Raw genomic sequence first — 23,218 nt, forward strand, 5'->3', positions numbered from 1 at the left:
GCATCTAGTTTAACTACATCGGTGTGAAAAATCACACCCTTCGATCCAGTAATAGACGTGTGGGTGTAGGGTAGGTTGGAGAGAAGGGAAGCGCTTTGCTCATCTTCACGGCAGATTTAACCCGGGTTCAGGTGCTGGTTTCCCCCATCACATGCTTTGCATTCAGATGCTGCTACCCGAGCCACATGGTGCAGCTGCCACCAGACTCCAAGCCACATGGGGCAGACGCTGAGTTAGCAATCTGAGGGATAAGCTAACTGCAGTCACAACAATCAATAGATGATGGTCCTCCAATCCCTTCCCACAAGCCCCCTCGGTGGCCAATGCTGTGTACTCTCTAGCCATCTGACCCAGGGCCAGAAGTGATCTGCCTTCACGTGCCTCTGCTCAGTGTCCTCAGGTTCACACCACTGCAGCGTCACCACGGAATGGCCAGGGTTTGACCCCTCCATTGGGGAGAGCATGGTGCCTGTGAACCCCGCCAGGGACAAGCCAACAACAGGTTTGATTTTCTATCTTTCTACCAATCCCCTCTCCCCATCCGCAGTCACACACACAACGTGATCCAACTTGCTACAGCAACTAGAGAGACTGTCCGCATGGCGTTGCGCCTCCATCCTTAACCTCCAGCAGCTGATCACCCCAGTCTGATCCCGCTGGGGTACCGGGCTACACAAGGAGGGTTGGAGAGGGGGTCAGACCCCAACAAAGTTACTATTCACAGCCCCTCAACCCCGGAAATGTAGATTTTTTTACATTACATTTTAAATGTTTTTTTTTAAACTTTCCCTGTCCCCATAACATACTTATGGGGAAAGTTTTATCTGTTGCAAGGGGCACCCCGACTTAAAAAGAAAACAGAAAGTTGCAAAAAAATAAAAATAAAACTAAGAGGGATAACGATGTTTTCATGTTGGCATTTTAATTTCCAATTTGGGGGTGTGGCTGGTTTTTTTTATTTAAAAATGTTCACAGATGCAACAACCACAACAATAGTAATAATACTTAGCAGCTTTTCCAAGGTAAGAATCATTATCCCCATTTTGCAGATGGGGAAACTGAGGCACAGAGAGGGGTAAATCAGTAGCAGAGCTGGGAACAGAACCCAGGGATCCTGACTCCCAGCCCCCTGTGATAACCAGCAGTCCACACGCCATTCCCAGAGCTGGGAACAGAACCCAGGAGGCCCTGACTGCAAAGCAGCAGAGAAGTGAAACTGAATAGAAAGGGAATGTGAAACTAACCAGTGTCATTTCAAGAAAACATACAGCATCAATTCCAGGAATGGAAACAGGGCCCAGTGCTTAAGAAGCAGCATGTGAATAGGTCAATGAACACACACGCGCTTACAGATGAAGCCTGTCTGTGTTTTCAGGATCGGGGTCTACATTTTTTAAATCAGATCTTGGGATCCTGCCATTAACCGGAAAGGATTCAAATAGATCACTCTCTTTCTTTTATCTCAACAATGCCTCTTGCTAGTTAAAAACCAAACCCAGCCTTGCATATGGCATTCAGGCTCCCATCTCTGCTGGATTTTGGTTTTACATCAGTGTAGCTATAGTGACATCAGCGTCAACCCTCCCCCCCCCCTCCACAAAAAAAAAAAAAAGTATCAGGTTGAACAAAACCTGTTCACTCTGAAGCAGAACGTTTTGTTTTGGAGCATTTTTTAATCCTATTTCTAAAATAAAATTGCAGGTCACATGTTATGCTGAAACACTGAAATAATTTGAAAATGTCAAAACAAAACGTTTCGGGGGAGGGGTTGGGCCAAAACAATTTGGTGAAACTGCCCTGTTTCGGCGGCGAATCTGCCTTTTTCAGCCAAAAGAAATCTCAGCCAACACTCTTCACCCAGCGCTGCCGCTGAGCTCGAATTTCAAGTTAGTAACCCGACACCCCTTGGCTGGGGACTGAATCTCAGACTTGTGGCAAAAAGATGTGGCCCATTAGAGGATTCAAACCTTTACATGCAGCCTGGCCACTTGAGGGAGACAAAGCAACAGGGAATTAGGTTGGCTCTGCCCAGAGTTCAAATCCCCGTAGGAGTCGCTGCACTCGGATTTTACACTATGTGGTTGGAAGGGGAAAGAAGGAAAAAAATCCAGTGTAGACGCAATGTGAAAAGACATCACAACCAGGAGCGTTGCTCTGTCACTTGCTTAAAAAAAGAAGAAAAAAAGCCCCCATTCAGAGACGCACACGTTAAGACCCATCTTTTATCTCCACCCTCATCACTGCAACACGCGGATGGATGAAAGAAAGCAGTGGGACTTTGGCACTTAAGATGAATAAGGTCAAAGGCCCATTTTGACTGAATTCAAGAGGAACTTAAAGAGGTGCTTAAAGTTAAGCGCATGCTTATATGCTGTCTTGAACAGATGCTTTTTAGAAATCAGGGTCTTAATTGGGATTTTTATTTTCCTGTAAAATCATACGGTCACACTCTGTACGAAGGCTCCATTCGCAAGCGGTTTGCACAGGGTTAATGCCGCATGGTTAATCAGTTCTCAGGGATGGTTATCGAATCCAATGGGAAGCTTAGACCCAGCTGCAACACATCCGTCGCTCCTGTCTTTGATATGCTTGAGACATCATTTATTACCCCTTTGCAAACCACCTATAAACAGAACCTGCGTATAAAGCGTAATCAATTATTTACAGATCTATTTAAAGAGAGCTCATTAAAAGCACGGATCCTGCACAACCCGAAGGGGGGGATTTCCCCGATTTGACTCACAAGGCTACCCACAAAAACATCCGCCCGCCCGGGAAGAACAGCGTGAGATCGAAACTGCCCACACCACCGACCCCCTCTCTCATTACCCACACTGCATTAGGAACCGAGGATGATTTTGTTTTTTTAAAGAGACGGTGCAACTTTTTTTTCCCCCTGGCAAACCAGAAAAAAAAAAAAAAAACACATTAAACTCAAATCAAGGTGGGACGCTAAAAATAATCAACTTAAGAAATTAAAATAAAATAAATCAGTGAATGGAAAGGGCGAAAAGGAGGAAGCGGTTTTTTTTACTGGAGGCTCTCGGCCGAGGTCCCTGCATCCCCGTCGTGACTGCCGGTCTCAAAGTTGTGCTCCACTCCCATGATGTCCGGCTCCATCTTCCCAGTGTCGTTGATGAACGTGGTGTAGGTGTCCCCTTCGGCCATCAGCAGCTTTAGCTTGGGGATCCAGCTCTTACGGACCACGCGCCGGGCGTTCGTGCACATGTCGGCGGCAATGGCATTCATCTCGCTCTCCTTGAAGTTGGGGGCGAAGTTCTGGCAGTAGACTGGGGAGAAAAAAAGACGCTTATTATTCAGGCAACCACACTAGCACCCCTCCGGCAAGTGTGTCATGAGACCCCCTCCCAGTGCCAGATCCACAGAGGACAGGAGCCTGTTGGAGGATGGGGGAAGTCAGGGGGGTGTTAAGTAGAACAGGGCAAAACATTTCCCCCCAGCCCAACGAAAAATGCAGCTTCAGCAACACCGAAGTTGTTTTGCAAATTCACGTCAGTTTCGCCTAATTGTTCATTTAGGGCAAAAAGCCTAAAAAAAAATTATACAAAAATATAACTGATTTTTCAGTTTGAAGCAACTTTTCATTTCAATGCATCTGAAAAAGTGGTTTTTCACCCACGAAAGCTTATGCCCAAATAAATCTGTTAGTCTTTAAGGGGCCACCGGCCTCCTTGTTGTTTTTGTGGATACAGACCAACACGGCTACCCCCCCCGATACTTTTCGCTTCAATGTTTCCTTCCGAGTTCAAAGAGTGTCTTGAAATGGTCAAACCAACACACACAGGTTTCAACTAAACAAAACGTTTCGTTTCACCCAAAACTCTTTTTTTCCAATCTTTTCATTCGCCAACAATTTCAGATGTTTTCGTTTTCACTCCCACCAGAAACTAAAATGTTTGTTCCACCCAAACTATTCCTGGTTTATTTTTACTTTTTGATTCACCAAAATGTTCAAACTCCCGCTCCCCTTCCCAACTTTTCTAAATTGTCGACAAACGAAAAAAATCGGTTCTTTTCCCTGCTGTAGTGTTAGGAACCAACTATCGGAAACCAACCAACAACAAAACAAAAATCCTGTTTTCCAGAGTGATTAAAATAGTATAAAACCTGCCGAGATTAGATCTGGGTAAAAACGGTGGGAATTATTATTATTTTCAAAAACAAGCAGCTTTTTAAGCTTGGGCCTTCATTTATTGACTGGCCCTGTGCAGCCTCTGGCCAGCAGGGGGCGTGATCTCAGCGATGGGAAATTACTGTCTCTGCCTTTAGATCCCCATTCTCTACCCCCCACCCCCACCTATATAACTAGTGTAATTCTCCCTCTGTGCATCTGGGGCCCTCTGTGCTGTTCTGCAAAGGAGAGTCTGGCCCTTTAACAGGGGGCGGGGCCAGGATTAGACCACCCCTTCCCCAGATGCAGCGTACAAGGGTCATGTGACAGGGAGCTTATGACTCAGAACTAGGATGACCAGACAGCAAGTGTGAAAAATCAGGGGAGGGGGAATAGATGCCTATATAAAAAAGAGCCTGAATATCGGGACGGGTCCCTATGAAATCGGGACATCTGGTCACCCTACTCAGAACAGAGACATCCCTGCAATGTTCAGAACCAGCAGCAGAGCTCCTGGAGGAATTCAGACAGGTCTTGGCATCACAGCCGCCTTCTGTGCCACGTGGGTCTCTGGACCTGGATGCTCAGGCCAGGATCTCCTTAATAGCCTGATGCAAAGGGCATGAAGCTCAATGGGGAAGATGCAACGGGCTTCGGGTCAGGTCCCATAGCGGCACGAGCAGCCCACCTGGACGGGGAGCAGCACCCTCTGCGGGGAGACAGGCTTTTGGAGCCCTGCTCATCCCGCACGGGGCCTGAAGGATGCTGCCTCGTGGAGCCCCCGGGCCCAGCAGAATCACCCTCGGCCCCCATATACTCACACTTCACGGCATGCAGGACCCTGCTGTCCAGCGGCTTCCGGCTGGGGTCGTTGGTGGACGAGCGGATGCCGGTGCCGCAGCTGTTTGCCAGAGTGTTCCTAGCGAGGGGAAAGCACTGAGAATGAGAACTAAAGATCCTCTCGCCGCTGCCCTGCCCTGCCCCCTAGACCCCCATCCCCTACTCAAATGTGGGCAAAGAACCTGGGAGTCTTTACTCCCAGCGCCCCCCGCTCTACCCCCACCAGTCCCTTACCATAGGATGAGGGGACACAGTTCTGATTCCTGGCCCCTTGTGCTCTAACCACTAGACCCCACTCCCTTCTCGGAGCTGGGGCTAGAACCCTGGAGTCCGGCCTCCCAGGGCTGCGTCCGGCCTGGCAGGCCAGGGAAGGGGACAGGAAGAGAGAGCCGCAGCCCCACCCCCACAATACAGAAAGCCAAAATTCACCGATCGAAAAAGGACGCCAGAAGCCGCCTCAGAAGCACTTTGTGCCGCGTCCCCGCGCTGACGTGGCAGTTCATCAGCTGCGCCCGGGTGATGTACACGTTCGTGCCTAGGCGGGGTGAGGAAAAAAAACTCCATTATGTCCCTCTGACCCCCCCCCCCACAAGGGGGCGCTCCTAGGGAACCGCCTCCATTCCTGCCCCGCTGCCCAGCCCGCCCTTGGACCCCACAGAACGGAGCCAGAGCAGAACTCGCCCCGGGATGGGAGCCTCGATCCCCGGCCTGGTGGCGACAGCCAGCAGCTTCTGCGTGGCGATGAGAGGTCCTGGCTTCGGGGCCACGCGGGATGGGGGACGGGGCTGTAATGCTGCATGCGCTAGGGCACGGGAGGTTAACGATGACGACTGGGGCCCGCTGCTGTGCTCGGCACCCCATGGACCCCTCACCATGACCAACTTCGGGGTCCCCTGCTGTATCGCCTCCCCCATGGACCCCCTGCCCCCCGGTTGCAGGAAGCTCCGCGGCTGCCGGCAGGGAGCCCAACTCTGAAGGCAGCGGCACCGTCCAAGCAGCGCAGAAATAAGGGTGTTGTGGTAGGGTATTGCCACCTCTGGCTGCAGCGCTGCCTTCCGAGCTGGGCAGGGCGCTAGCATCCACCCCTCTCCAGCCACCCTGCTCGGAAGGCAGCACAGAAGGAAAGGTGGCACTATCGCTCCCCCCTACAATAGCCTTGTGACCCCCCACAACCGCAGCTTGGGTTGGGACCCCCAGTTTGAGAAATGCTGGCCTCCCCCCATGAAATCTAGTCTTCTGTGTGCTTCCACCCTGCACTATACGGATTTCACGGGGGAGACCGGATTTCACAGTCCGTGATGCGTTTTTCACGGTGGTGAATTTCTTAGGGCCGTACCCATCCTTCAGGGCACGGCAGGCTGAGACTGGAGCCCTCTGTCATGCGGGATGCTGCACAGACAGCTCCTGCCCCGACCGAGTCCCCGGCAGTCCAGACCCTGCACAGACCCAGGGTGGGATGGGAAACTGAGGTTCAGGGTGGGGGGAACTTGCCCGGGGCCACCCAGTAAGGCGGTGGCAGAGCTGGGAACAGAACCCAGGTCTCGCAAGTGCCAGCCCATTGGGCCTCACTGCCTCTCCTGTCACTGGCTCCCATTCGCCAATGGCCAGGAACATGTGCTCAGCTCCCGGAAGGGAAGAACCCCACTGAGTTTGTATCAAGCACATTCACCTGCTGCAACTCAATTAGCCCCCCCCCCCGCCCCCACCCCCAGACTGGTCTCTGCCTCCTCCCCCCCAGTTCTGCCCCCCCCCGCCCCACACACCTGTCACGAGCTCCAGCTTCTCCGCAGGGTCGCCCTCGTCGTACAGCTTGGGGTGACACCGGTTCCCGATCTGGTTGATGAGCTCGGCCGGCAGCGACGCCAGGTCCTGCCGCACCCGGATCCGGTTGCGAGACTCAGAGGCCACCTGGTCGGGGAGGGCTTCCACCTTCTCTGCGGCTGCGGCTGCTGCGGGCCGGGGGGAGTAGAGGGTGAACACACAGAACACGGCTCCTGGGCCTAAACGTTCAGGCTGGTGGGGTGGGGGCAGCCTGGGAGCCAGGACTCCGGGGTTCTTTACCTGGCTCTGGGAGGGCAGTGGAGTCTAGTGGTTAGAGCAGGGGGGACTGGGAGTCCGGACTCCTGGGTTCTACTCCCAGGTTTGCCACCGACTCACTACAGCGACTAGGACCCGAGATTCTTCATGTCGGTTTCCCTTTCTGGGGGACGATGGTAATTTTTAACCCTCGCACAGACGGGCTCTGGAGCGTGAGGGGGTTGTCTCTCCCCTGTTACAAGGGGGACCACTGGCCCAGCTCCCCTCCCCCGCCACGGGTCCATGTGAATTTATCCCCTGGGTAAACGCCCCTGGCAGACGGGCTTCTCTAGCCGCCGAGTGGGGTGAGCCCCGAGAAAGACCCTCAGCCCCACCGCTGAGCCCTGCTTTGATAGCAACCTGGGTGTGTGCCCGGCCCACTGGGAACTGGGCTGAGACCCAGCAAAACTCAGGCTGAGCCTTTATCCAAGGAGAAGCCTGGAATGGCTGGAGAAATCCCGGAAAAACCAGCATCTCCAGGCCTCGCCCAGGTCGTTGATTTAAGGTTTCTACGCCCAGATGTTGCCCCTCACATCCCTGTCTTACCCCCACCGCTGGGGTATCTGGGCGCCTCACAATCTTTAATGCAGTTCATAGAATCACAGAATCTCAGGCTTGGAAGGGGCCTCAGGAGGGATCTAGTCCCACCCCCTGCTCAAAGCAGGACCAAACCCAACTAAATCATCCCAGCCAGGGCTTTGTCAAGCCTGACCTTAAAAACCTCTAAGGAAGGAGATTCCACCCCCTCCCTAGGGAACCCATCCCAGTGCTTCCCCGCCCTCCTCGTGAGATAGTGTTTCCTAATATCCAGCCTAGACCTCCCCCACTGTAACTTGAGCCCATTGCTCCTTGTTCTGTCATCAGGTACCACTGAGAACAGTCTAGATCCAGCCTCTTTGGAACCCCCTTTCAGGTAGCTGAAAGCAGCTATCAAATCCCCCCTCATTCTTCTCTTCTGCAGACTAAACAATCCCACTTCCCTCAGCCTCTCCTCATAAGTCATGTGCTCCAGCCCCCTAATCATTTCTGTTGCCCTCCGCTGGACTCTCTCCAATTTATCCACATCCTTCTTGTAGTGTGGGGCCCAAAACTGGACACAATACTCCAGATGAGGCCTCACCAATGTCGAATGATCACGTCCCTCGATCTGCTGGCAATGCCCCTACTTATACAGCCCAAAATGCCGTTAGCCTTCTTGGCAACAAGGGCCCACTGCTGACTCCTATCCAGCTTCTCGTCCACTGTAACCCCCAGGTCCTTTTCTGCAGAACTGCTGTTTAGCCACTCGGTCTCTAGCAGTGCATGGGATTCTTCCATCCTACGTGCAGGACTCTGCACCTGTCCTTGTTGAACCTCATCAGGTTTCTTTTGGCCCAATCCTCTAATTTGTCTAGATCCCTCTGTATCCTGCCCCTGCCCTCCAGCGTATCTACCACGCCTCCCAGTTTAGTGTCCCAGTTTCTCCTCACCGCATTCCTGGGAGGCAGGGCAGGGATCTCCAGTGTACAGATGGGAAACTGAGGCACAGAGAGACCAAGCAACATGCCCACCATCACACTGGGAACTTGTGGCAGACCTGGGAATTGAACCTGGGTCTTCAGGGCACGGGGTAGCGCCCTCACCACGGGGCCACCCTTCCTCTCGTGAGTTCTCTAAGCTCTTCCAGGCCAGACTCTCCTGCTAGCGTAGCTGGATTCACCTCGCCCGACAGCAAACGTATCACACCCAGCGGCAGAGCAGAAGCCCCGCCCCTTCCCTCAGCCCCTCCCCAAAGGGGTAGAGCAAGAAAAGTCCCTCCCCTTCCCCCAGCCATTGCTCTCTAGGGAGAGAGAAGCAGTATAAGCTCCGCCCCTTCCCCTCTCCCTGTGCCATGCCCCCAAGGGGGCAGAGCATTAGCACTCCTCCCCTTTCCCAAGCCCCTCCCCTAAGGGGCGGAGCATTAAAGGGCCCCTCCCCACTCGGCCACTCTCACCTGTCTGCCCTACATTCATCATGCTGTACATCGTGTACATGTTGCAGATCTGCCGGTACTGCTCATCGGAGCCTTCCTCGGCCGCGTCCTCCTCTTCGTCCTCCTCGTTGTGATAGGAGCTTGGGCTGTCGCTCGTGTAGGCGCTGGACGTGCCGGGGCTGGTCTGGTCGGATGTGCTGGGCCCGCTCACCACGCCGGACCCGCCGCCTCCTCCTGCTTGCACCCCCTGCTGCTGCTGCTGCTGCCGGTTGCCTCCTAGGTCCTGCGTGGAGAACTTGGCCATTTTGCGGCTCCCGTTGTTGCCTCCTCCCCCACCTCCGCCGCCTCCTCCCTCCTTCTGGCCGTTGTCCCAGAGCCGCTTGACCACGAACGTGCACTGGACGGAGTCCGACTCCTGCTGCTCTGTCTTGACGCGGGACACCAAGGGCAAGGGGGTGTTACAGGAGGGCCAGGTGGAGGTCTGGGCCACGGGGCTCTGGGGCTCGGAGGAAGGGGTCTCCTCGGCGTGCAGGCCCTGGGAGTCGCAGCTGGGGGAGCTGACCTTCAGGAAGAACTCAGTCCCTTTCTCCATGATCTCCTGGATCTGGAGGAAGCCGGCCGTGTACATCAGCAGGAACTGGTCTCCCACGTTCATGCTCAGCCGGCCCGTGTAGCAGAAGCTGAGGATCTGCTGGAAGGACTGTGGCTGCACAGCCGCCGGCAGCTCCACCACCGCGCTCTTGCTGTTGTTGAAAAGGTCCCGGAAGTAGGAGCTGCTGGCTGCCAGGACGGCCCGGTGCGCCTTGAAGGCGTGGCCCTTCACCACCACCGAGACGTCGCAGTACAGCCCCTGCAGGCGCTGCTCGTTCAGGCACTCCAGGATGCTGTTCCCGAAGTTGGGGATCTCCATCTGCAGCGTCTGCGCCATAGTCGCCTCCTCCTGGCTTGGGGTGGGGGTGGGGAGGCGGCGGGGGGTCTGCTGGAGACAGGGAGGAAGGGAAAGCCACGGGGAGGGGAGAGGAGGAGACGGACGGATGGACACACATGACCACAGGTGGGCATGGCCCATGACGGACGGACGGACGGGTGGGTAGGGATGCACACGGACCACAATCAGATACACCAGCGGAGATGCAGGGTGACGGACGGACAGGTACGGATGACGGCAGATGGAGGCGGACAGGTGGGGTAGGTGGATGCAGATGTGGAGAGAGACGGGAGAAGAGAAGACAAGGGGAAGGCAAAGAGGGAGAGCGAGAGGCGGGGATGGGGGAAGAGAACCGGAGGGGGGGGAGACACAGGAGCAGGGTTGGGGGACACGATAAAAGGGAGCGGGGGGGGGGAATAAAAAGGAAAGTGCGTTAGCCATTTGCCTGGCTGGGGCAGAGTGGCCCCCTCCCGTCAGGCAGGTTCCACTTTAAGATGCCGCTGTGTGGGGCCCGCATTGCATTTAAACCCTGGGGAACGAACCCGCAGCGGGGTCCAGCCGAAGGGGTTGAACCTGATGCCTCTGGAGCCCACCGCCGGAGTCCCTCCGGAGCTAAAAAAGAAGCCCACTCGCTCAGAAGCAACAGCAGGCTAATAAAGCCCAACCCGTGTCCGCAGGATACTGTCACAGACCCCACGGCCAGGAGGGACCATTGTGATCTGTAGAACCCAGGCCAGAGAACGGCCCCAAACGAATTCCACGAGCAGAGCTGTGAGAAACACACCCAGTCCCGACTGAAAACTCAGCAGTGACGGAGACACTCTCGGGAGCTTGTTCCAATGGTTACTCTCGGTCTGAGTTTGTCTAGCTTCAACTTCCAGCCAAAGGATCGGGCTAGAACCTTCCTCGGCTACACGAGAGCCCGTTACTCCCCAGGCAGATACTCGGGCTGTGTCAAGTCACCCCTTAACCTTCTCTCTAGTAAGCGAAATGGATGGAGCTCCTGGAGCCCACCATTATGGGGCAGGTTTTCTTTCCTTTAGATCATTCTCGTTGCTCTTCTCTGTCCCCTCTTCAATTTATCAACATCCTTCTCGGATCACGGGCACTGGATTCCAGCCGTGGTCGCCCCAGTGCCGAATGCAGAGGGAAAATCACCTCTCTGCTCCTACTCCACATTCCCGTCTATACCTCCCCAGATCCCACTAGCCATTGTGGCCTCAGCGTCGCCCTGGGAGCTCCTGCTCAGCTGATTATCCACCACAACCAAATCTTTTTCAGAGTCCCTGCTTCCCAGGGGAGAGCCCCCCAGGCTGGAGGCACGGCCAACGCTCTTCGTTCCGAGCCGGATACATCTACAGTTGCTGTAATAAAACACAGTGTTTGCTTGCGCCCAGTTTACCAAAGGATCCAGATCGCTCTGCGTCAGTGACCCGTCAGCTTCACTGTTTGCCCTTCCTCCAATCGGTGACAACTGCAATACCTCACCCCTCCCACACCGTAACGGGAGGTAGGGCGGTGCTATTCACCCCATTGTACAGATGGGAAAACTGAGCCACAAAGAAGCCCAAGGTCACACGGGGAGTCTGTGGCACAGCAGGGAACTAAACCCAGTCTCCCAAGTCCCAGGCTGGTGTCCTACCCACTGGAAAACCTGGAACCCCTGGATTTTAAAGCATGAGCCTCGGCTACCTCTGCTAGAAGACTCGGCTCTGTCCACCAAGGCTAGTCCAATCTTTAAGTAGCTCAGTCACTACTCCAAGGGGTCAGAGCACCACACCTCGTGGGTGTGGTGTGTGCGTCCAATCCCTCTTGGACGCTTGCCAAGTTTTTGGCCTCCACGCCGTCCCACAGCAGTGAGTTCCACAGGTTAATGATGTGTTGTCGGGACAAGTATTTCCTTTGATCCATTTCATAATGGTGACAAAGACACAGCGCGCCTCTGAGCGCGCACAAGCTCTTAGCCACGCGGCCATCTTTTCTCCAAACACTTGCTAACCAGGCAGGAAATCAGAGCCACTTTCATGCTCCCAGCCCGTCACTGAGACCTGCCAAGCCTATCAAATCGCTATGCAATGAAGCTGGGAGGAGGGTTAATTTATTCGTGATTAGCAGAACAATTTGCTAGACTTTTTTTTTTTTAAGCTAATTGATTTTGTAAAAAATCCCAAGAGAACAGGAGAGACTCCACCTGCCTCTGACTCACAGGGGCCCCCAGCCTGGGGCTGGATCAGTCGACCCCCCCAGAATGGAAAGGCCCCACACTCCTTTCCTTAACCGGCCCCCGTGTGTTGTACGTCTTTCACGGGCGTAGGGGAGGCGAGATGCAGTGAGCAGCACCGGCGAATCCTGCACCATTTCAAGCTGTGGCAGACACTGAAACCAGGATAAAAAACCGAGTGGGAGTAAACGCTGGCTGAACCAACTAGCCACGCAGGGATGCAAAGCACGAGTGCAGAAAGGGAACCAAGTGAACGGAGTATTGAGTTATCCACCACGTGGTGCGCTTGTCTCCACAGACGCCACCTCTGGGAGCCGGGGACGGGCACGTGCTGATCCGAGTACCCCATCGGCATCTCCCCAACCCCGGAGCGGGGAGAAAACCAAGGCCCCCTGTGGCTTAGTCGTCTCATCAACCCAAGCCCCGATGAGCCGCCTTCTCTCCAGCCCTAGATTTAGCCATTTCAAGAAAGCCCAGCCACTGTGGGTATTCCTAGTGGGTGTGGGACATCCCATTCCCAATTTTACACTGCGGGGGGAGGTGGAAGGCCAAGGTACAGGCAGAAGGGATTTGCCTAAAGCTGCAGAGGGAATCAGTGGTGGCGCTGTAGAGAGAACCCAGGAGTCCTGGCTTCCAGTCCCCATTGCTCCAACCACTAGACACTACTCCCCTCTTAGAGCTGGGCACAGAACCCAGGAGTCCTGGCTTCCAGCCCCCACTGCTCCAACCACTAGACACTACTCCCCTCTTAGAGCTGGGCACGGAACCCAGGAGTCCTGGCTTCCAGCCCCCACTGCTCCAACCACTAGACACTACTCCCCTCTTAGAGCTGGGCACGGAACCCAGGAGTCCTGGCTTCCCACTCCTCCTCCCCCATTCTAACAGAACAGAATCCTCCACCCCCTGCCGTCCCAGCCTTATTCCTTAGCTTCCTATTCACCTCTTTTCAAGCTCATTCTCCCTCTGATTCTTCTCTGATTTTGAAATATTAGGATGCTCAAGTCTCTTCTTTCTAACTGAGCCGCCTCAGTGCCAGGGAGAAGCCAGGGGCTGAACCTTTGAACAGAGAGCCTTTTCCTCACAGCCGTCTGGCCAGGGTGAGCACCCGTAAGTAGCTGCCATGGATGGAATTCCACCGCGGCAGCACTTTGTAATAAAGGCAAAAGTCCAATCCCGAGCTCTCCTCTAGCACGCCTCACGAACAGATCTCAGAGGAGGTCATTGTCACCCTTATTTTACTGATGGAGAAACTGAGGCACGGAGCGGGGTAAGCGACTCGCCCAAGGGCCCCCAGCCGGCCAGTGGCAGAGCTCGGAATAGAACTCGGATGTCTCGAGACCACTAGGCCGCACTGTGCAAGGCGCTGTACAAAAGCAAAACAAGATGACGGTCCCATTCTCAAGCAGCTCGTGCCTCGGCATAAACGGATTCGTTCTCTGCGCCTCCCAGGGCCGGAATTCCTAATGCAAACCTTTCCGGGCACAGGCACCATCCTAACAAAAACAAGGGCAAGTTTTTCCTCCGCCTTATTCTGCAGGCTACTTCTAAGATTCCTTCTAAAAAAAGAGAAGCGAAAGGAAGGTCTTGTGGTGAAGATAACGGACCGGAACTCGGGGGCCTGGGCTTCGTTCCTGGCACCGCGCAGCCTTGTCTGCTTGGAAAAGTCAAACTGGTTTAACTCACGTTTGGTTTTGTTTAAAGACCCGGGTAACCCCTGCATGGATGATCTGATTTCGGCCGAGTTTAAATCCGTCTCTAATCGACTTGAACCAACTCCCGAGAAGCTGCTTTTACACCGAAACCAGCGTGCCCCTTCACACCGCTTTCACCCCGACGGGTTTACGTTCACACCTTCGCTTCAAAACCGGCGCAACTTTTTCATGCAGACAAGTGGCTTCACGTTTCTGAGCCTCCGTCGCTGCAGCGATAAACCAGGGGGATGGATCCTGCCTTTGTCCCCTTATTTATAGGGCAGCGGGTTTAAGACCAGGAGGGACCATTAGATCCTCTAGTCTGAAGTACCGTACACCCAAGTCCTTCAGTTTCACTCAATTACCCGTGTGCTGAGCCCAGCAGCTTGTCTTTGGCTATTGCCGAGAGGCACCAGGATGCAGATTCCACCTCCTGGAGGTTTGTTCCAATGGCGAATCACCCTGAGCGGTAAAAACTGCCGCCTTATTTCCAATCTGAATCTGTCTGGGTAGACGGAAAGCTCATTGGAGCAAGGCCAGCCCCTCACCCTGTGCGTGTGCAGCTCCTGGCATGATAGGGCCCCCCAATCTCCGCTGGGGGGTCTCTGCAAGACCCGGCATGAAGGGACCCCCAATCTCAGCCGGAGGAGGGTCTGTGCAGGGCCCAGATCACTGCAGCGGGTGGGTGTCTGTGCAGGCCCCAGCATGAGAGGGCCCCCAATCTCGGTCGGGGGCGGGGGGATCTGTGCAGGGCCCAGTATGAGAGAGCCCCCAAATCACGGTTGGAGGGGTGCACAACACAACCAGGCCCCCATTTCGCTCAGCACAAGCATCCTACAGAGACACGGTGAAATCCTAGCCCAGGGCAAGTTATCCCACAGCCCAATCTTTACGAAGCAACCCAGCAAAAAAATAAGACCGAGGTCTTCTCAGCCCCGTTCCCCCAACCACCATCTTACCCGACGGCCAGCCCCTGCCGATCAGAGCTGGCTGCTCCTCCGCCCTGATCCCACATACACAACGCCAGCTCTGAGCCACACCAGCTTTGGAGACCTCTGCTGAGTCTGGCTCGGCCCAGCTCCCACCCATCCCACAGGCACTTTGGTGCTGGATCAGAGACTCTCTGTAGCCCCAGAGCAGGACTAGCAACCCCCACTCGCCCCTGTCTCAGGGACCCGCCTCTGGGGGGAAGGGAATTCACTTGCAGCTCCTTCAATCCTGCCGACTGCAGCAGCCAAGGAAGGAACAAGGCTGAGACCCGACAACTCGTTCCACCTAAGGGGCCGCCTGCCTGATCGGGGCGGCTTTCAGCCTCCCCGACTCCAGGGAAGAGTAATACCTCCAGCCCAACTAGTCCCCCAAGGCCCCAACCTCTCTCTCCACCCACTCCTGCCTGCTCACCACCTGGTTCAGACACCTGATACCCGCCGCGGTTCCCAAATCGCAGGAGGAAGGGGTAGGGTAACCGTCAGATCAGAGGGAGCCTTTCATATCAAACTCAGGGACACTGACAGACAGGCTGGGGGAGTGGAGACAGTGGCTCCCTTGAGAAAACTCCCCTGCACTCGCTATTGATTTGCATTGGAGGCCCTGACCCGCGTCTCTGACCCAAAGATCTTTTAGCCTCAATACACTAAGCACAGAGACTTTGGCATGCTACCATCTCTGCTGTTCCTGAGAGGGAGAGGGATGCCACAGCCTCTTTCGTGGGGGTTCCCCTCTGCCAACCCCACTCCAAGCGAGGGGAACCCCCTGGGCAGAGCCCCAGATTCCTGGGGAAACTGAGGCATGGGGCGATGCGGGAACAGACCCACGTCTTGCCCCAGGGCAGTGGGCTCCCCCACAAGGCTGCCTCTGTGCCTTGGGTTTTGGAACCTGGGTGACGTTGCGTTTTTAAAGTTACGGCAGCCCGGAAGGATCACTCTTTTTGCCCGCGATCCACCAGAGAAACCGACTGCCGTGACCTATTTGCAAGTGAGAGAGAGGAGGGCTGCAGATGAGCCGGCTTTCCCGGCAGCTGGCACATATCAGAACGAGACACTGTCAGGTTAGAGCATGTAACAGAACCTCAGATCCTGCAGAAAAGGAAATCAGTTTACAGGGACGTGCAGCAGGGTCCAGCCGGGTCTCGGGACATCTGGGTTCTGTTCTCTGCCACAGACCTGGAGTAAGACACCCTCTGGCCTCAGTTTCCCCATCTACCACTTGTTCACTTAGACTGTAAGTTTGTTGGGACAGAGACGTGCTCTTCTAATGTATCTGTGCAGCACCTGGTACAATGGGCGCCTGATCTCACCTGCGGCCTCTAGGTGCTACCCTCATACGGGTCGAATCCTGCATTAGCAGAGTCAATGGTGCAGGATCAAGGGATAAGGAGGGGCAGTCCCTGCCCCAAAGAACCTCCGCACTCTCCTGCACTTTTGACATTTATCTCAGCAGGGCAGGGAGAACGTTCTTTGTCAGTTTCATCTTCCCTGGTCTCCTGAAATCAAGGAGGTTTGTGATTCCCATTTTTTTTTTTAAGGTTAATTTTTAAAACCCATTTAAATCAAAAGTTTTTCTGCCCACAGTAAGTTCTGTAAAACTGTTACAAAACCTGAATTCTGGGCCTGTTTATTGTAAACAGCGCCAGACTCCAGACGCTCTCCCTCTGTGATTTAACAGAGCGATGGTTACGGGGTGACTCCATCACAGTCTTTAAGTACCTACCTGGGGAACAAAACATTGATCATAGACGGCTCTTCAGTCTAGCAGACAAAGGTCTAACAAGAGCTAGTGGCTGGAAGTTGAAGCTAGACAAATAAGACACAACATTTTAAGAGGCACAACTTATAAAGGGCTACTGTGGATTCTCCATCACAGGCCATTTTAAAATCAAGTTTGGATGTTTTCCCAAGAAATCTGCTCTACTTCAAACCGGAATTAATTCAGGGAAACCCCAGAGCCTGCGGTATTATACAGGAGATCCCGCCAGCTGATCACAGTGGTCCCTTCCGGTTTTATAATCTATGAAGACAATTTAATGATTTGACTCTCAATAATAAACACTTGATGCTTATTTCTTCCACGGGTTTGACAGGACTCTGCACATGATCATTAACCAGCCTCCACGTGCACCCCATGCTCCTTTACCCAAGGCTGAGTCAGTATCATTATCCCCATTTTATTGATGGGGAAATTGAGGCACAGAAAGGCGAGGTGACTTGCCAGAGGTTACCCAGGCAATCAGTGGCAGAGCTTGGAATCTAGAAGTGCTGGTTTCCAGCATCTCCAGCTCTCACTTCCAGACCACAATCTGTGCCAAAGACAGGAATAAGAACCCAGGAAGTCCTAGCTTCTACCTTCCTATCCTAACCACTAGACTCCAGAGACTAGACCCCACCCTCCATCCATCTGGGAAGAGAACCCAAGAGTCCTGATTCTCAGTCCTCCATCCTGACACCGATTTACAGGTACCCTCATACTACGGCGTACAACATGAGGGTATCGCCAACCTCACCCCTGGCTAAGGAGAACAGTTGCCCCCGGCTTGAGATTCAGGAATTTTGGTGGGAGTCAGGACTCCTGGGTTCTATTCCCAACTCTGCCACTGACCTGCTGGGTGACCTCAGGCAAGTCCTTCCCGCTTTCTGTGATCCCACGTCCCCTCCCACCTGTGCCTGTGCAGTGCTCCGGCTAGGGGGACCAGACAGCAAGTGTGAAAAATCGGGACGGGGGGTGGGGGGTGGGGTAATAGGCGCCTATATAAGACAAAGCCCCAAATATCAAGACCGTCCCTGTAGAATGGGACAGTGGGGCGCAGTGTGGGCCCACTGATCTCGGCTGAGGCCTTTAGCTGCTTTTGCAATACAAGTTACTATCATCCAGTAGGAGAAACAAGAAGGGGTTTGCCTGATCTGTGCCCCATAATAGCCCTCGAGGTTTTTCTGGGGGCCCCAAGATACCAGATTGGGGCACATTGTGAAGCATGTTTTACACAGGCCACAAGAAGAAGGCCCTGCCTCTCGCTTCCCTAGGCTGTTTTCAGACCTACCCACGCAGCCACCCACTCCTGCATATTTAATATCCAGTATCCAACCCCGGCTCCGTCAGAAGCATCAGAGGAATAAGTTGCCCGTCAGCTGGAACCCTCCCCACCCGATCCAGCACCTACTCCTGCCACTCTCACGGATCAGCCTCCTTCGCTGCCCGGGGCCCCAGGAAGCCGCATGCCCGGCTCCCGCGGGGATCACAACCCCTACAGTTCTGTTCAGGCTTAAACTCAGCGCCCCCCAAGAAGGCACCGTAACTCACTGACCTCTGTCCTAGGATCCCAATCACCTTCCCATCCGGAGCCAGGGGCAGAACCCAGGAATCATGGCTCCCAGTCCCTTCCTACTGCTGTAGCCGCTACACCCCGCTCCTGAACCCATGTGTCCCGACTCCCAGCCACCCTGCTCCGGCCACTAGACTCCACCCCATCCCAGCACTGGGGAGAGAACCCAAGAGTCCCGGTTCCCAGCAGTGTGCTCTAACTACTAGACCATCCTGCCTCCCCAGTGCCGTGACAGAGCCCCGAGTTGCTTAGCGTTTGTGGCGTGTCCAATCTACGCCACAAAGACAGTCGCAGAGGCAGCCCTCAGACCCAACTACCATACTAGGTCTTGACAAGGAAGCAACACTGAGACACAGGGATCAGGAGACCGGAGTTCCTTTCCCAGCTCTGCCACCGACTCTGGACAATCCACTTCCCTGCTCCGTGCCTCAGTTTCCCCTCCCACGCAATGTCTATTTAAATTGCAAGCTACTTGGGGCAGGGACTCTCTCGCACCCTGTATCTGTGTAGCACCCAGTATTACCTATGTTAGATACTTGAATGGCCTCCCATTACCATAGTATCTGAACACCTCACAGCCCGCAGGGCAGGGATATTGTTCCCACTTTACACATGGGGAAACTGAGGCACGGAGAGAGTATGGGATTTGGGGTCTCTCAGGGAATGTGCAGCAGAGGAAGGAATTGAACCCGGCTCTCCCAAGTCCTAGGCAAGTGGCCTAACCTACAAGGGGCTGGGGTCTGCGTACCTCAGGGGTAGCCCATATATAGAATCCGGCTCGCTACCCCTCTGTTTCAACACAGTTGTAGCTAAGTGGAGGCTGATCCTGCCAGGACTGTGGACAGAGCTACTGTACACAGACGCCAGAAAAGGTCCAGGGGTGAGGTTCAAGCTTAAAAACCAGGATTTATGCACAAGACCCACAACCCTTCCCCCCAAATCCATAAAGAACGGCAACCCCAAAACTGCAACTCAATCAAACATGGCTTGAAAAAAATATACAATCCCCAAATAGAACCAGCAACCCAAACAAAACAATGGAAATGCATCTATAATCCCAACCTGAACATTGCAACCGAAACAAATGGAATAAAAGTGAAATACAACCCAGCCAAAACAATGCACTTATTTATCTATATATCCACACACACAACCTGAAACTTGCAACCCAAAGAAAATGCAACACAACATGTGTGTTATCACACACACACTCTACAGAAACCCGCGACCCAAACACACAGCAAAATTAAATTAACTGCAACCCAAAGCAGACAGCAAAACCTGCACCCACCCGCCTCCAACACCGTAAATAAACTGAAATGTGAACAATCTGCAACACAAACGAATTGTAAAGCTTTTCTGGCAAAGTGAAGAAATCCTTGCTACACCTTCAAGTCAACCCACTCTGGGGTTGTTCCAGTTGCACAAGCCAGAGTTTTTCCAGGGAAAACTTCCTGGTTTTTTTGTTTGGTTGCGTTTTTATTTATTTTTATGGGGGGGGAGGGATCACCCCTTTATCCCTCCCCCCCTTTGCCAAACACCACTAGCTCCCAACACATGGCAAGGGAAGGGCAGTCTGGTTCCCCCCACCCCCCTCCTCCAACCTCCCGGCCTTGCTACCCCAAATTCCCAAGGAGCTGAAGTTTACTTTAGGCTGGTGGTTGCAAGCAGCAAGATAACAGAACAAAAGCCCATCTAGGCCCAGGGGGCTGCCAGGGCGGGAAGACCCCAACTACAGCCAGGACAGGACCCCCATCCTGGGGGGCAGCCCCCCATAAGGGCTGCAATAGAAGAGTTTCTCCACCCAGGAGCCTGATCCATTGGGGGATTCACCCCCTCCCCAGAAGGGGTGCATAAGGAGAGGCCTCACCAGGGTTTATTGTGGGGGATGGTGATTCTCCTCCCACGGGGGGTGGGGAGATTTGGAGGGACTAGGAGGAAAGTGTGGGGGAGCTAGAGAACTCCCCATGGGGCAGAAAGTTTCCTGAAGGTGCTGTGGGGTGGACAGGGGCTGGAGGCCTCTTGGGGAGAGGCGGGACCTGGAGAAGGGCCTAGCTGGCCTCCCCCCCCACCACCACCACCCAGGGGAAGGGGTGCAGGCTGCTTTTACCGGGGAGGGGTCCGCGCTCCAGGGCAGGGCATGTGGGGGGGAGGCCTACAGGGGAAGAGAAGAAATTTCCTCCTTCTCCACCCATGGGGGTTGCAGTCAGGGTCAGATGGGGGGACTGCAGCAGAGGGAGGCGGCATCAGCAGTGCTAGATGAGGGACTGCAGCAGAGGTGGGCAGAGAAGGTTACCCCAGGATCAGGGGGTTACAGTGAGAGAGTCAGATGGGGGACTGCAGCAGAGGGGGCAGAGCAGGTTACCCCAGGACCAGGGGGTGCAGTGGGGGTGCAGCAGAGGTGGGGCTGAGCAGGACCCCCAGGATCAGGGGGTGCAGAGGGGGGATCAGATTGGGGGGCAGAACAGGTCCCCCAGGATCAGGGGGTGCAGTGGGGGATAGCAGAGGGGGGCAGAGCAGGTCCCCCCGGATCAGGAGTGCAGGAGGGGTCAGACTGGGAGGCACAGCCGATCCCCCAGGATCAGGGGGTGCAGTGGGGAGTCAGGCTGGGGGGCAGAGCAGGTCCCTCTAGGACCAGGGGGTGCAGTGGGGGTCAGGCTGGGGGGCAGAGCAGGTCCCCCCAGGACCAGGGGGTGCAGCGGGGGTGCAGCAGAGGGGGGCAGAGCAGGTCCCCCCAGGACCAGGGGGTGCAGTGGGGGTGCAGCAGAGGGGGCCAGAGCAGGTCCCCCCAGGACCAGGGGGTGCAGTGGGGGTCAGGCGGGGGGGCAGAGCAGGTTCCCCCAGGACCAGGGGGTGCAGGGGGGGTGCAGCGGGGGGGGGCCGAGAAGGTCCCCCAGGATCAGGGGGTGCAGCGGGGGTGCAGCAGAGGGGGCAGAGCAGGTCCCCCCAGGACCAGGGGGTGCAGTGGGGGTGCAGCAGAGGGGGCCAGAGCAGGTCCCCCCAGGACCAGGGGGTGCAGTGGGGGTCAGGCGGGGGGGCACAGCAGGTTCCCCCAGGACCGGGGGGTGCAGTGGGGGTTCAGCAGAGGGGGGCAGAGCAGGTCCCCCCAGGACCAGGGGGTGCAGCAGAGGGGGGCAGAGCAGGTCCCCCCAGGATCAGGGGTTGCAGTGGGGGTCAGGCTGGGGGGTCAGAGCAGGTTCCCCCAGGACCAGGGGGTGCAGTGGGGGTGCAGCAGAGGGGGTCAGAGCAGGTCCCCCCAGGACCAGGGGGTGCAGTGGGGGTGCAGCAGAGGGGGTCAGAGCAGGTCCCCCCAGGACCAGGGGGTGCAGTGGGGGTGCAGCAGAGGGGGTCAGAGCAGGTTCCCCCAGGACCAGGGGGTGCAGTGGGGGTCAGGCTGGGGGGGCAGAGCAGGTCCCCCCAGGACTGGCGGGTGCAGCGGGGGTGCAGCAGAGGGGGGCAGAGCAGGTCCCCCCAGGACCCGGGGGTGCAGTGGGGGTGCAGCAGAGGGGAGCAGGGCAGGTGCCCTCAGGACCGGTGGGTGCAGTGGGGGTCAGGCTGGGGGGGCAGAGCAGGTTCCCCCCAGGAACGGGGGGTGCAGTGGGGGTCAGGCTGGGGGGGGGCAGAGCAGGTCCCCCCAGGACCAGGGGGTGCAGTGGGGGACAGGCTGGGGGGGGCAGAGCAGGTCCCCCCAGGACCGGGGGGTGCAGTGGGGGTCAGGCTGGGGGGGCAGAGCAGGTCCCCCCAGGATCAGGGGGTGCAGTGGGGGTGCAGCAGAAGGGAGCAGAGCAGGTCCCCCAGGATCAGGGGGTGCAGTGGGGGGTCAGGCTGGGGGGGCAGAGCAGGTCCCCCCAGGACCAGGGGCTGACGTGTGGGTGCAGCAGAGGGGGGCAGAGCAGGTCCCCCCCAGGCTCAGGGGGTGCAGTGGGGGTCAGGCTGGGGGGGCAGAGCAGGTCCCCCAGGACCAGGGGGTGCAGTGGGGGTCAGGCTGGGGGGGCAGAGCAGGTCCCCCCAGGATCAGGGGGTGCAGTGGGGGTGCAGCAGAAGGGAGCAGAGCAGGTCCCCCAGGATCAGGGGGTGCAGTGGGGGGTGAGGCGGGGGGGCAGAGCAGGTCCCCCCCAGGCTCAGGGGGTGCAGTGGGGGTGCAGCAGATGGTGGCAGAGCAGGTTCCCCCAGGACCAGGGGGTGCAGTGGGGGTCAGGCTGGGGGGGCAGAGCAGGTCCCCCCAGGACCAGGGGGTGCAGTGGGGGTGCAGCAGAGGGGGGCAGAGCAGGTCCCCCAGGACCAGGGGGTGCAGTGGGGGTCAGGCTGGGGGGGCAGAGCAGGTCCCCCCCAGGCTCAGGGGGTGCAGTGGGGGTGCAGCAGATGGTGGCAGAGCAGGTTCCCCCAGGACCAGGGGGTGCAGTGGGGGTCAGGCTGGGGGGGCAGAGCAGGTCCCCCCAGGACCAGGGGGTGCAGTGGGGATGCAGCAGAGGGGGGCAGAGCAGGTCCCCCCCAGGCTCAGGGGGCGCGGGGGGCCCCGCCCCGGGGCGCAGGCCGGCTCCCACCTGTGCACAGGGGCGGTCTCCGCGCAGGGCTCAGCTCGCCCTCGCCTCGCAGCAGCAGCAGCCATTCATTGCCAGCCCAGGCCGGCTCAGCCGAGGGCCGAGCGCTCCGATGCGGCAGCGGCCGCCGCCAGCCGGGCCTCCCCTTGCATCAGGCGCACACACGCCCAGGCGCGGCTAGCTGAGCCCTGAGCTGGCTGCTCCCTGCTGGGCCCAGGGAGCATGCCCCCCCCCCCCCATCTCCTGGGCTGGGTTCACTGTGGGGCTTATCCCTGGGGAGGGGCCGGAGAGGGGCAGAGAGATGGGGGTGCCTGGGGTTAGACAGATAGATTAGAATAACAGAATCATGTGGATCTATTATATATACGCACAGAATAATAGAATCACAGAATTATATTATTCTATGTAACTTCTCTGCAGTAAACTTTTTTACATTATACTAAATTCAGTGTCCTAGTGCTAAACATATATATAAAGTCATAATATGATTATTATGATTATATAATTTTAATACAGCAATATA

The 23,218-nt window shown here is 56.1% G+C and overlaps 1 protein-coding gene across 4 annotated transcripts; it reads right to left on the bottom strand.

Moving 5' to 3' along the window:
• Positions 1-245: 245 nt before the first annotated feature.
• On the bottom strand, positions 246-22,787 carry LOC123354121 (nucleus accumbens-associated protein 1). Of its 4 annotated transcripts, none has more exons than XM_044995814.1 (7): positions 22,699-22,787; positions 9,021-9,975; positions 6,736-6,921; positions 5,402-5,507; positions 4,954-5,051; positions 3,035-3,290; positions 246-2,636 (listed from the first exon to the last, which is right to left on the bottom strand). In XM_044995814.1, the coding sequence occupies exons 2-7, from the start codon at positions 9,925-9,927 to the stop codon at positions 2,624-2,626; spliced, it is 1,566 nt and encodes a 521-aa protein (XP_044851749.1). In that variant the 5' UTR covers positions 9,928-9,975; positions 22,699-22,787; the 3' UTR covers positions 246-2,623. The 4 variants fall into 4 exon arrangements, with proteins under 4 accessions (XP_044851749.1, XP_044851750.1, XP_044851748.1 ...); XM_044995815.1 differs by having other exon boundaries at positions 6,736-6,916; positions 9,022-9,978; XM_044995813.1 differs by having other exon boundaries at positions 9,021-9,978.
• Positions 22,788-23,218: the final 431 nt, after the last annotated feature.

Source organism: Mauremys mutica, chromosome 20 (genome assembly GCF_020497125.1).
Source record: "Mauremys mutica isolate MM-2020 ecotype Southern chromosome 20, ASM2049712v1, whole genome shotgun sequence".
Classification (NCBI taxonomy): domain Eukaryota; kingdom Metazoa; phylum Chordata; order Testudines; family Geoemydidae; genus Mauremys; species Mauremys mutica.